Genomic DNA, 13,763 nt, shown 5'->3' on the forward strand with positions numbered 1-13,763 from the left:
ACATCCATTCAAAAGGTTGACAAAACCACTTCAGGCAAACTGTACTTCAAGGTGTATTTTTAAAGCATTTAAAACAGAAAATACAGTGAACAGGGAAATCAAGTAACCACAAATTTTGTTTTGGTTCATTTGTAAGCAAAGTTCATATCCATCTCCAGCAGTGAAACATCAACAGCTTAAAGCCAACTCAACACATTCAGCTAAGGAGCTCTGGAATTACAATCAGCCAAACGTCGGTATAAAGCTGACCAGCGGTTAGAACACGTACAGTACACTGCAAGGCGTAGCACAAACATCAGCATTCTTTAGTCAAATGTGGCCTTTGGACTGAAACGAAACGCTCTTTCTCTCTCTCTAGTGAGCTCTGTGCTCACGTCACATCCAATAAGGCGGCATCCTGCACACAAAAACCCAACCAGTTTTATACAACAATAACTGCATGCATACAATACAAATGTGCACAAAGTGTGAATTAAAACAAAGGCATTCGGGATTTATCTTTCATGAAACGAAAGGAGTTCGGAGAGAATCATACAGCAAACAATAAAGAATATTCATTTACTTTCCTGCGGAAACTTAGACAAGAGCCTGATTAGCCTAGCTTAGCATAAGGACCAGAAGCAGAAGGAAATAGCTCGCTTTGCTCAGTCCAAAGTTCTCCAAGCAGCAGTTCCAACATGTCATTTGATGTTGGGTGACGTGTTTTTGAGCCAGGTTACCGAGTCCCGTTTCCAGTCTTTAAGTTAAGCTAATCATTTCCCTGCTCTGGGGTCTCACTAACGCTGCGTTCATGCCATGTCAGCAGAGTGGGAAGAACAGGTGAAATTTCTGTTAATGTGAATTATTCCAGGACGGTTACTTCCATCTTTCCTGTGTCAGCAATTTAGTGTGAAACCAGATAGGAAGAAAGCAAAAGCACTTTTCAATTAGCTGAACCAACGGTGGATTTTAAGAGTGCCAGCGATGGTGGCCTCTGTAATCGTGTTTCACTGCTTTGTCAACACTTCCTTTAGTGTGGGAGATCCTTTCAAAATTTCCTGACATGAACACAACATTAGCACACAGATGTGAGACAGATATTGATTTTCTCATCTAACACTCTTGCAAATAGGGAAGAAACAGATTTCTCAAAATACCCAACGATATCTTTAACTAATGGACACAAAAGAAGAGAAACTTAAAAACTACAGCAAGAGTGCCTCCCTGCCTGCTGAGTTCATCCTGTCTAAGCTCATTGTATCCCCATGATTCAACATTTATTTTAATTCAGTTCAATTTATGTAGCTCCAACAAAAGTTGTCTCATAACACTTTCCACTTAGAGCAGGTAGAGACCAAACGCTTTCATTTAATTTTTGGTACAGAGAGACCCAACAAAACCCCCATGAGCAAGCACTTGGTGGCGAAAAAAAAACTTCAAAAATCAACAGCTGACCATCATCATGCAGTTTTTAAAACTTATTTGAATTACTTTAAGCCTGAGCTTTGGCCAAGACTGAAGTTATCCTGCTAGAAACACCCAAACATCAGTGGAAAAGATTACATAACTCAGATCTAACATTTGCAGCAGTAAACACCTAAACAAACATGGCAGAACTCAGAACTCAGCATAGCAGGATAGCACTTTTATCTTTCAGTTCTTGCATTCAAACATTATGGCACAATCATCAAATTCAAGAGAAAAATACTCTTCTTAGAAACAGGCTCAAAAGCATTTAGAGTATATACAGTTTATACACTTCATACAGTGTAAAGCAGGCCCGTCGGCATTTCCAATAGAAATATAAAGCCTTTACATGTCCTCACACTTCACACTTCTAGTTTTTCTGTCAGGCACTACACTGAATATCCCATTCGCAAATAAGCTAAAGCAGAGAGCGGCTCAATAGCACATGTAATTTGACACTAACTGACTGTTCCAGACGAACAAGTGACTTTTACCCTGGCAACAAGTGCTTTATTATTATATCTAACAAGGGCTGGGCCACTCAGTAGCCCTCGGTTTGACGGTTTGACATTACTCATTAGTGAAAGAAGTCAGTCTGTCAGCGCAGGAAGATTTCAGCACAGTGGCCCCCAAACACACACACACACACACAAAACTAAAACAACAACGACACAGCTGTTAGTAGTTTGTAGTTGTAGTTGGTGGTGGTGTTACGTGTCTCTTTGTGGTTGCACTGGGTCTCTGTCATTGTTTTGTATTGTTTGTCTTTGAGAAAGAGGTTTGCCAAGTGGTGCAAATCGTTGGTTCTACCTTTTCTTGCGTGATGTACTTCCACAGACCCACACAAGGATCAAGAACCCCTTTACTGTACCCTGTTGATGAATGGCATGGCTTTACAGTAGTGTTCAATAGCATTTCAGATCAACATATACAGTAATTGTTTAGGTTTAGGCTTGTTTTTCTTTTCTTTTTTGTAGTTAGGGCCAAGTTTTCATTTTATGTTGTGCCTTTTGGGGTACATTTCCTTACTTTAACTTTGTGTTGTCATTTCCTAACTGGACTTTCTGCAGGCTCAATCAACTACTGAGCCAACAACTGGTTCAGATTGGTGGGAGACTGACACATCTTGTGCAGTTAGACTGCAATAGTAGATAACTTATCATGACAATAACTAAAGATCAGCATCACACAAATCTGTATTGGAAATATGTGGCTGTATATTACCAAATCACCATCACTATGGTTCAAATTAGCCAAGCTTCACAATCCTTCCATGTACCCTTTGGTAACTGCAGAAGTGGCTCCTGGAGTAAAAGTACCCAGCTGGGAATCACTGGTGTCGAGGTGCGATGTTGCCTCAATTTGTCAGTGTAGAGCTGTAGTATTATTATACTGTTGCACTGCACCACTGGACTTCCCTGTTAAATGTCAGGGTAAAACTCTGTGTTGACATCAACGCTGTGCAAGACAGACTTTTGATCAGCAGCTGACATCCTGTTGAGCACCTCTGCTGACAGAGAGTAACTGCTGCCAGACTTCTCCTCAAACCAGCTGTCCAACGCTCGCTTCCCATCAAAGTTAGAGATGGGTGGTCCGTTAACTGCCACAGTCAACAGGTCATTCATCTGCTCCAGAGTCAGCCGGGAACGATTGTTCTTGCACATCTTCTGGAGAGAGCCTCGGCCCTTATCACAGCAGGTCGTGGAACTGGGCTGGACCCTGACAACCTGCACAATGCGATTCAGCAGGGGAAAACGTTGCTTGTATCTCCAAATGTGACTGATGACCTCTTTAAAACCGTTCATACTGTAGTAATCTGCTTTCAGATCTTTCCATTCTACCACCAGGCTGCCCCTGGCCTCTGTCCTAGCCTGGGAGCCTTCTTGACACCCAGAGGGAATGGACTCCAAATGATTGAATATCATCTGGATTTCTTCCTCCCCGTACGTTTGGAGGTCCTCCCGGTTGCGAGGCCAGGTGGACAGGTCCAAGACCTTGCAGGCTTTGGCAAATGAACAGCTCTGCAGGTCCAGCCTCTGAGACAGAATGCCCTGGCTCCTGTTGCAGATCTTTTCTCGGATGGACTGAAACTTGGATTCTGCAACACGTAGGTTCTTCAGAGCAATACCATTGAAACTTTCACGGAAATTTTCCTCAAACTCCTGCAGATACTCACCAGGGCAGTCCACCAACTGGCCAATCTCCAGAATGGCCTCTTCTATCTTGGCTTCCACTTGTGAAACCAGCAGGTATTCTCCCTGAAAAGTAAAGGCCAATCGCGAGAGAACAGCTATGATGTCCAGAAGGAAGTAGATGAGCTTTACTGACTGATAGTCCATGAGGAATTGGAGGAGGGTAAGGGCGATGGCTGCAGCGTCAGCCCTCTGCGTCTGGCTGCTGATCTCCTTAAGATGGGCAACTACTTCCAGGTAATCTTTGATGAGCGCATTAAGGACGTTTGGCTCTCCTATGATCCATCGAATGGCTCGAATATCTCCTAGGAACTCTGTCTCCTCTGACAGTGTTGGAGCAGTGGATCGCAGTTCGGCCATCATGCGAGGGTAGTAGCGATAGAAACTGAGGAGTTGCTTGAGGTTGTTTTCCAGATCCTCCAGGCAAGAGAGCTCCTTCCCACTGATGGCATCCAGCACCTCCAAATGGGGTCGATGGATCATGATAGGAAAACAGAGTATCCAAGGAAAAGTTTTTTGTATAGTTATGTACAGACTGGATCTCATTCCTGAAGAAATGTTGGTCCCGTCTACTCCAAACCCAACCACCAGCAAGTCCTGAAACCTGAGGCCTAGGACACCAAAGGCTCGGTCCATAGCCTGGAGATATCCGTCCACACTGGCTGTGCTGAGTCTCTGCAAGGACAGAAACTCTGTGTTTGGAGAGCCCTCATTGGTAATGAACTGGACATAGACTGCCACCATGTCTGAGAAAAGGTCATCATTTTGGGCATCCATTATGACACTTAGAAAGGGAGACAGGCGCATCTTCTCAGCCAGGTCTTCTTTTATAGCCCTGGCGATGTGGGCGATGAGGATCTGACAGTCTCCTTCATTCATGTACTGGTCCACCACTTTGAGGTCACACCTTTTCAGAAGCTCTGCCAGTGGACGGAGGTCAGAGAAGGGCCGTCCCTCAAGGGCCAAGTGGTACGCTGCGTTGAAAAGGAGCATCATGTTCTTGCACATCTCCTCTGTCTTTTCTGGATGCATGCGCAGCTTATACAGCTGCAGACACTTCTTATGGAGATTGCTCTGACTATGGAGCTTGATGGTGTGAATCTTAAACTGTTTGGAACCAATGATAAAGGCAGAGGTTCGAGACGACTGGACGGTGTACTGGCGGCAGACGTGGCACCACATCTCATTGAGGGTTGGCGAATAGCGAAGAAACCAGAACTTTTTCAGCCACTCCTGCTTGAAACGGCGAATCCGTCTACCTCCTCCAGAGGAAAGCTTCGATGGGTCTTCAGGAGAAATCACAAGATCTGCAGCAATCGACTCATCAGCTGAGTCCACGTCCTGGTCGTCTTCATCCAGAACCACCTGAGTGGGAGTCAAAGGCTCCATACCTGCAAAAAAAACGCATTCAACAGCAACAGAGTTATTTTTGTTTAAGTGAAATTTGTTCAAAATAAAATCATTTTATCACTTCACATCATGCAAAATAAAGAAACATGGCAATGATTTTTGGCAAAGGCGGTTGACTCTGTGGATGGTAAGGTCTGTCAGTCAGTCCACTTTGGTCCAGACAAAAATATCTGAACAACTGTTGTACGTGGGCTGGATTGTAATTAAGATTTGTATAAATATTGATTACATTACCAGAGGATTAATCTCAATAACTCTGGTGCTGTGTCCTATGGGTTCAACCATAATTTTTCTGAACACACCTTGCAAATCATCAATTGGGCCTTGCTCAGGGTGGGGTGGGGCCTGATCGTGTTGAGGCAGGGTCTGTTCAGACACTGATGGACCGATCGTGTCCCCCTGTTCTCCTCTGAGACGGGACAGCTCCTCCTCCAGCTCCAGAATCCTCTTCTTCAGTTTGACACAGTTGGGGCAGAATGAGGTGGAGGGTTCCTCACTGCTCTGGTTCTCCTCCTCTTTCTCTTCCACCTTCAGGTCAGGAACGTTAAAGCTCCTTTCAGAAGAATTAGACCCTGACCCGAACGCAGTTATTTTACACTCACTGGGGAGAGAAGATTCGGACCTGCACTTGGTAGAGTCTTCTAGAGAAGCCTCCAGGACATCTTTGAAGATGAGGTCAATCTTCTTTCTCTTGGCAGGTGGCTGGCCATCTGGCTCTTCGCTGGGCTGTTTACTGGGATTGGATCTTCCCTGCAGGGCTGACTGCAGACATGAAGATTTAAGGTCCTTCTGAATGTTGGGCAGGATGGCAGCCTTCCCAATATCTGGAATCAAACAGGTTTCTTAGCTATGTCAAACACAAAATGTCAAACATGCATCAGCACACAGAGGTGATCAGTAAGTGAGAAATGAGGTTTTCTCATTTTAAATTAAAGAAACACACACACAGAAAGCGTGAGTTGTCAGTGTCACTAAATGAAAGATACTGCAGATGGCCGTCTCAATTATTCAACCTTAAAGTAGCACTGAACTGAACAACCACAGCCACCTCCCTGAGTGTGCACAGCTCACCTGTGTCCAGGTTGCGGTCGATGCTCTCCTGAGAGACGCAGTGAAGTCGCTGGATGTAGTCGTCGCTGTACCAGACCCTCAGCTTCTCTCCTACAGCCAGCGTCCGAGACACTCTGAAGTAGATGTTTTTATGGTGCTGAAACGCCGTCAAGTTCCTGACGCTCTCCTCCGACGAGGTCCAGACAAACCTGCAGATCACAGACGGGAACCGCAGGCCATCAGAGGCCATCAGAAATCGAACAAACTGGTATGGTAAAATGTAAAAATGCTCAATGCTTGAGGAAATAAGTTTACGTTTTTCATTTCACTCCCAAAGCAGATTTTTGACAGATTTGCTTTTCAGTATAAATCCAGGAGACATCAATGAGGTGTTGCAATTTGCTGCCTTTTTGGCCTTCAGTTAGACATTTCCTACATTAACCAGAATACACCTTATACACAAACTAAAGTTAAGTTAATCATCACATTCACTGTTATCTGCTGCACAGTGTGTGATCTGAAACAGAAAACAAACTGGGTTCGGAACAGGAGATGGACTCAGTGTCCCTCATTCTGGACCTTTAATCAGAAAATAACAGACTGTAGTGTATTTGTCCAAATGCTGCCAGGAAGAGCATTTTACTGCAGTAAATTCATGAAAAAACACCAACTGCTTTTCACGAATGTGACTGGAAAAAATTAAAAAGGTTCGCCATGTATTAAAATAAAAATCGTCACCTCATCCAGTTGGCTTTGGTCTCATCACTGCCATCGATGGATTGATATGTATTGTTAAAATCAACAATCTGGAATCAAAACACAAAAAGGCAGAAACCAGTTCAGATTAGATACAGCTATAAACTGTGACTGGTCTAGACCGGTTTTTAACTGGTCCTGGACTGGCTGAACTTACTATCCAGGAAAAGGGGCTGGAGGATCTGTCCTTGGACACCAGCTCCCCTTCGTATGGTCCAAACACCGCCCCCTTGGGGATGTTTGGATCAACACAGCGAACGTCCACTTTGCCCCCCTCGGTGAAGACCTGCAGGCCTGACGGGACAGTGAGCGCCGCCCTGTTGGCAGACCCCGGGGCCACAGGTGTGTCAGGGACGAACAGTGGGGGCCCGTGGGATGGACACTCCTTCTGGAAATAGTCCTGACACTCTTCACAGACTGGAGGACAAAAATCTGGTCTTTACAAAGTGTCAGCATCAGTAACTCTTGAGGTGCTGTGAAGAACCGGTTCTAAAAAACATTTTCTGTTTCTTTGGATAAATCGTGTTCTTTATGTTTATATGTCGTCAAAAGTTTAATAAGTAATCCAGCCAACATCAATTGCCCAACCATAACTTAGCAAAAAATACTAAGACACTCGAATGAAATGCTGCCGTAAAAGTGCTGCAGCGCTTTCAGGTACGTGTGAACATCAGCAGGCCTAAACAAATTCTAGACAACAATCGGGCTGGTGTGAAGTGTGTGTTCTCTGCATGCTGGGACAAACGACAGAAGTGACAGAACAAACTGAAGAAGAACTTACACCAGCGGTCCAGCGACTGCTCGCTCATGTTGGCATCATGATGGTGGAAATTCAGCACATCGTCCACTTCTTAACCTCTGCACAATAACAACAACAACAACAACAATAACAGTCTGTCAGCGCTGGGGGAACAAAAAATCTTCCTCGCAGTGGACACACATCATGATGGTACAGTTAACTGACAAACACTGATCGACTTATTGAGACACATCGTCAGGATCAAAACCAACATCACCTTACTAATACCTCACTATACCAAGTACTCACAGTAAAAGTACTCAGTATGCAGTAAAGTGTCCCTGTTGTCCTATCCTGTCCTGTCTGACCTCAGATCAGCTGGTTGTGACTCCTGCAAGGGTTTCCTGTTGGAGTTGGCTGGCTGCAGTTGGCTGCAGCCTGATGAACACAAACTGCTGGAGGACAGCAGCGAAAGAGACACGAGTTCCCCGCAGGACGAGGAGGAGACCAAAACCTGAGCTGAAACTGACTGACACGACTCCTGTTACAACCAGGCGACTCTATCGCGCTTCAGTCGTCCAAATTCAGATAAATTCTTACATTTTTGTTGGTCAAGATTACCATCTCAGCTCTAACATCACCAGAGCTTCAGGTGATGAGGACAGTGAGAAACGCTCGTCATAATCTAATACAAAGTCAAGTGACATCTTTGTCCAAAGAGATTCAGTTTAACATGATTAAAAAAAAACAGAAAATCTGAGACATTGGAGAAGCTGAAACAATAATTTATTATAAGAAAGAACAAATCACAACCAATCATTAAAATCCCAGCTGTGCTCACTGGGACCAGATGTTTCCGTGGTGAGAACCACAGTGTTAATGTCAGCTCCACGATGAGCCGGACTCAGTTTATTTCCAGAGGGTCATGGAGATATTCTCATACAGATTGGTAATAAAATAACTAGTTGTCACCTGCTAAGTCTTCCTCTGCGGACGTCAGTGCTGTTCTGCGCTAACCCTCCTGTCCGTTAATCTGAAAGTCTGTCATGTCTGCGGGCTCTGAAGTGTCGCCCGGAGGCTGCAGACTCTCGGAGAATCTCTCAATACTTCACCAACACCGACGACAAAAGTTGTTTTAACTTTCAGTGTCGGTTGGTCCGACAATCCGCGAGACGAGCGGCTCACTTTTAATCTGCGCCACGCTTTCTCTGCTCCCCTCCGAGCTGCAGACTGCTGGCAATCTGCCTGCTCTTTTCGGAAGCCATTTTCGCTGGCCACAGTGGCTACTGACACGGACCCACCTGGAGCAGAGACGCAGCGGGGACACGGACCGTCTGTCCCGGGTGAAGCTGGACTCCGCGGCCCGCCGGTCGCTGAGCACCGACCGCCGGCCGCAGGCTCCGCGGCCGCCCGCCCGCCGACGCAAAGTTTTCCGTGAAATTTTGCAGCGACTCAGTCGCCTCCCCGAGCTTTGACCACCATTTTTTTACCACAGGAAATGACATGGAAAACGGAAGAAAGCAATTGCGCAAAAATTAAAGTTAACAGTGAGAATTTGAGGCCGGGGTTGAGTCTGACAGGACAAGCGCGGAGACGTTCAGTGACCCTGCGGAGAAACGAGGAGAAAAACCCGCAGCACAACCGGAATATTCTGCTCAAGAACACGGAAAGATCCTGTAATCAAGATGTGATTCAAGTCAGGTCCTGCAGCCACTACCGCGAAAACAAGCAGCTGCTGGAATTTAATTCTACATAAAGTACTCTGAAGTACACTTCTGTAAAACGTCAGGTACTTAATGGTACCAACTCTGTGTTCAGAGGGAACTCGGCGTGTTAAAAACAGGATCTAGTCAGTCCAAAACAATTTGATCGCAATGATGCATAAAAGAGAAAAGCAGCAAATGTTTGACTGTTTTGATCGATTAACACTTTAATCAAACAGACTGTTGGTTTGAGTCCAGCTTTAACGAACTGCTTTCTCAGGCTGAAAACCTGATGCTGTGTGGGTTCATGTGGACCAGCAGTCCATCTCCCTTCATCTTCAAATACATAACGTACACATGTTCAGTCGAGGACAGGATGTTTTTAAATGGAGTCTGCAGGTAACGTTAGTGTGATTCAACCACACAGTCTAATGTCCACTGCAGGACATTAGACTACAGGCCAACAGGCCCCGATCAGCTTGAAGTCTGTAAAGCATTCAGCCACAGCACATCTGCAGTCGCCTCAGTGACTCCTGGAAATTGAAAGCACATTTCAGTCCTCCATCCACAATGAAACGCTTCCAAAACAGCCTGCAGAGCATCAGGTCGCCGTCCCTGTCACACCACTCAGAATGATTAACTCACTACAATTAAACAAGCTATTTAACCTCAGGTAGACTGTAACACCTGAACGCACCTGCAGGATTGGCTGCTTTGGATCCAATCAGGGTTCAATCTGATCTGATCTAAACTCTGAAATTAACTGCTCAAATGGCCACAAGGGTTGATTAAAACGGGAAAGTTTGGATTTTTTTCCTTATTTTCCTTTGTTCACATCGACCACACCGGTCATCATGTTCTCTTCTTTCACCGTAGCTTTTTTGAGACTTGGATGTTAAAATCATAATTTCTATAGGCAAACTCTAACAACATCAGATTGTTATTGGTCCTCTTGTACAGCAGGTTCCTGTGTACCTGTGAGATCAGTTTTCAAGTATTTTTTCTTTACCGCAGTACTGCCTGCCTAAACATGAAACGCCTGCACCCCCCTCAGGCAGCTCCTGCACGTCTTAAGTGTACACAACCAGATGTGTTTCCTTATTGCCTGTAATTCCTCGGTTCACCCTGCTGTGTTGCTGCTTGTTTAGTTTCTCCCAATTTGTTGTTTTCTCCATCCAAACAGAAAAGTGAAGCTGCAGTCCGTCTCTCTGACGGCCGCCCGTCGGTGCTGCAGAGCCGACTGCAGCAGAGACTTCACGTGTCTCCGTGGAGGGACAGCCGTCCTCGCTCCACCTGCAGTAGAAAACAGCTGCGTCACTTTGGTCCGGAGCTTTAATGTCACATCGTCACCTTTCATTGATCACGACTGTCTTTCTCTCTGTTTAGAGCTTAGTGTTTATAGTTTGCATTAATACTAAATGTAGTGGAGTAAAAAGTACAATGTTTGCCTCCAAACTGTAGTGGGAGGACAAGGTAGCAGAAAACTGAAATACTCAAGTCAAGTACAAGTACCTCAAAACTGTACTGAAGTATAGTACTTGAGTAAATGTACTTAGTTACTGTGCCTTCCATCAGTCTCCCTGATTACCAGAGAGGATTTGTTATTTCACAGGAAAAATGAACACAATTTAACTTGCGTTTCCACTCAAGATGTTTAACTGCAGGAACCAAAAGGTTCCTTCAGCCAGTCGCCCTAAAACTGTGACCACGAGGCAAATTAGGCTGCCATGTTTGTTTTTACACGTCAGTTTTGCACACGTCTGTACGAGGCCTCAGGTCCATCTTTCTTTTGTCTTTTGTGACTCGTCCACGTGTCGAAGCTCAGCGAACAAACAACAATCTGGTTGCTGCAGCTAAACACTCTGAGTACTCAGCCAATCAGAAGTGTTCTTTGCTGCAAACCCCACCCTCAAAGCTCCTGTGGAAAGTGGTACCTCCTGTGAGCAGGTAAAAGAACTTCATATAGATCCTGGTCCCTGTGAAACTGCTGCTGATCCACACCAACCGCACCCAGCGGCCTCCTCGGTCAGACAGTTCACCTCCTCCCCACAAGACCTGATCAGGACTGACTGGGGGAACGCGACAAAGAGCCAAAGCACTGACCCCGCCCCCCGGCTCCCTGGACTCCCGGTCATGTCCTCCTCCCTTCAGACAAACGCAGGGACAGCTGGTGTGTTTCAGTTGCAGAACAAAGTCAGTCTCACCTCCTCCTCCTGCTGCCTCTGAAGGACGTATGGACATGCGTGATCGTCTCATCTCTGCCGTCTTCCTGCATCTCTCTGACTGCTCAGACAGGAGACGCTTGGTGCGTCCGCAGTTTCCTTCACGGTGACCCACAGGCAGCGGTGGGACCCGGTCTGGATCTGAATCCAGCATTTCAAAAGCTGGTTTACCTGCAGACAAAAGAGGTGCTGAACTCAGACACTGAACGTATCAATAATGGAGTATTAATCACTGAACGTACAAAAGAAGAAGAATCACTTTATTGACAGTATATATATTTTTACACACACACACTGAATTCGTCTTCTGCATTTGACCCATCCTTAGTTGAACACACACATGCAACACCCGGCAAATTACATGCAGTGAAACACACACAGGAGCAGTGGGCAGCATCAAGCGCCCGGGGAGCATATTGGGGGGTTAAGTGCCTTGTTCAAGGGCACATCAGCCAGCTAATTGGGGGGGGGGCATTTTTCACATTAATCACTCCACCACACCCCCCTGCCCGTCCGGTGGGGGAATCGAACAGGTGACCCTCCGATCACAAGCCGCTTCTCCAACCTCTGGGCCACGGTGACATGAAAGAGCCAAAACAAAGCAATAAGAGTCCAAGGTGACGTCTCCAGTCCAGAGCAGTCCAGCAGTCAAAGACACTCAGTTTGACATCATATAAACACTGAAAAGCAACATATTTTCACAACGGAGGAGCGGAAAATATTAATAAACAACAACCAAATATTTCAAATGTAAATATTTCTATTCTGGTTTCATCGTCCTTTTGGTTTCAAAAAGTAAAGTGAAACGTGATGATGTCACCTCAGACAATTTTCACTATTTTATAGACAAAACAGTGAGTGGACCCATTTAAGAAATAATCTGCAAATCAGCCAATAATGAAAATAATCATTAGCTTTCTTTCCAAAGTGTTGCATCATCTCACCTGGTTGGCAGGCTTGGTTCAGTTCCTTCATAGGAACCCAGTTGCCCGGGATCACACAGAAGACTTTTTAACAAAGCGTATAACGAAGGGACAGCAGCTGCACACCACACAGTTTTAGCTTAAACTTCAACCTGCTTAACCGACCGCAGCGCAGGAGCGCAGGGTGTCAGCCGGCGGAGCAGGAGGCTGCGGGGTCTCTACCTGGTTAAAAGCCGCCAGCTCACAGTTATAGAAGCGGGGATGTGGACAAATGTGAGGCTCCCACGGGCGACAGCAGCCGCCCAGGCCGCCCTCCTCCTCCTCGATGTTCGCTCGGATATCTGACGTAAACAGCGGAAAGTTCGTCCATTTGGGATTTTTCTGAAGTGGTGGCGGCAGTTTTCAACACAACACACCTGAAACCCTCAGTCCTATCTGAGAGCGTCCGAGGGGTTTAAAGACAGAGGGCAAGCTGTGAACTTCCGTGTGAACGAGCCGCACGACATCAAATAACCGCCAACAACTTTGACTGAGCTCCCAGAATTCACCGCGGCGAGACGTCACGTGACACCGCGTTTCCAAGCCCCACATCCGTGTTATACGCTGCCTGGCAACATTTGAGCCTTTTCACTCCATAAAATATATTTTTCAATTACAACAATACGACAGAATGGAATTGTGGCAAGTCTTAAATCGATTTTTCTAAAATTTTCAATTTTCCAAATTTCTTGTTAAACTAAATTGTAGTGTACGCTCTCCAAATGTGTAGTACGAGAAATTAGGGTGAATTACTATGGACCTAAGTACAACAGAGAGAGCTCGTCATTTTGGAAATGTGAACCCAATGCAACATTAAAGCCATTTTGTAAGAACAATGAAGCTTGTGAGGCACAGCTTTCCGTTCATAACATCATCCATCCATCCATTTTCTGTACCGCTTAGCCGTCAGGGTCGGGGCTGGAGTCATAATATCATGTACACTGAAATGTACTTTATAAAATAAGAATATACCATTGAGTTGATATCCAGATGAATACTCTCCTTATACCAGTAACGCCGCCATCAACACAATAGTGCGCAGTCGTCAGTGAAAAACGTTTAGCAGAGGATGGTTTCGATCCATCGACCTCTGGGTTATGGGCCCAGCACGCTTCCGCTGCGCCACTCTGCTTGTTGACAACAGCGGTGCGAAGAACAGTATTAGAATTATATTGAGTAGTATGTATGTTGCAATACTTGCTATAATACTTCAACAAAAATTTAGTCAGTAAGTAAAAAATTTGTTGTTGAGTCCATTTTGACCCCTCGCCTTTGAACCAACA

General features: G+C 45.5%; 1 protein-coding gene and 1 non-coding gene across 5 annotated transcripts; both read right to left on the reverse strand.

The window, feature by feature from the left end:
- Positions 1–37: 37 nt before the first annotated feature.
- Positions 38–13,020, reverse strand: prdm11 (PR domain containing 11). Of its 4 annotated transcripts, none has more exons than XM_046393123.1 (9): positions 12,463–13,020; positions 11,501–11,689; positions 8,895–10,589; positions 7,636–7,712; positions 7,012–7,271; positions 6,837–6,904; positions 6,120–6,307; positions 5,351–5,872; positions 38–5,029 (listed from the first exon to the last, which is right to left on the reverse strand). In XM_046393123.1, the coding sequence occupies exons 4-9, from the start codon at positions 7,661–7,663 to the stop codon at positions 2,868–2,870; spliced, it is 3,228 nt and encodes a 1,075-aa protein (XP_046249079.1). In that variant the 5' UTR covers positions 7,664–7,712; positions 8,895–10,589; positions 11,501–11,689; positions 12,463–13,020; the 3' UTR covers positions 38–2,867. The 4 variants fall into 4 exon arrangements, with proteins under 4 accessions (XP_046249079.1, XP_046249080.1, XP_046249081.1 ...); XM_046393124.1 differs by having other exon boundaries at positions 8,566–10,589; XM_046393125.1 differs by lacking the exon at positions 8,895–10,589.
- Positions 13,021–13,540: 520 nt separating this feature from the next.
- On the reverse strand, positions 13,541–13,612 carry trnam-cau. Its single transcript has one exon. It is a non-coding gene; the product is annotated as a tRNA-Met (tRNA).
- Positions 13,613–13,763: the final 151 nt, after the last annotated feature.

This window comes from Scatophagus argus, chromosome 7 (genome assembly GCF_020382885.2).
Source record: "Scatophagus argus isolate fScaArg1 chromosome 7, fScaArg1.pri, whole genome shotgun sequence".
NCBI classification, from domain to species: domain Eukaryota; kingdom Metazoa; phylum Chordata; class Actinopteri; family Scatophagidae; genus Scatophagus; species Scatophagus argus.

Excerpts from the sequence above, each read along its gene's own strand:
- prdm11 (XM_046393125.1), bottom strand. The coding sequence starts at position 7,663 with ATGAGCGAGCAGTCGCTGGACCGCTGGT. Across the intron at positions 7,272-7,635 it reads GCAGTCGCTGGACCGCTGGT|TCTGTGAAGAGTGTCAGGAC; the intron begins GTAAGTTCTTCT and ends TTTGTCCTCCAG. Across the intron at positions 5,030-5,350 it reads CCCAATTGATGATTTGCAAG|GTATGGAGCCTTTGACTCCC; the intron begins GTGTGTTCAGAA and ends TTTTTTTTGCAG.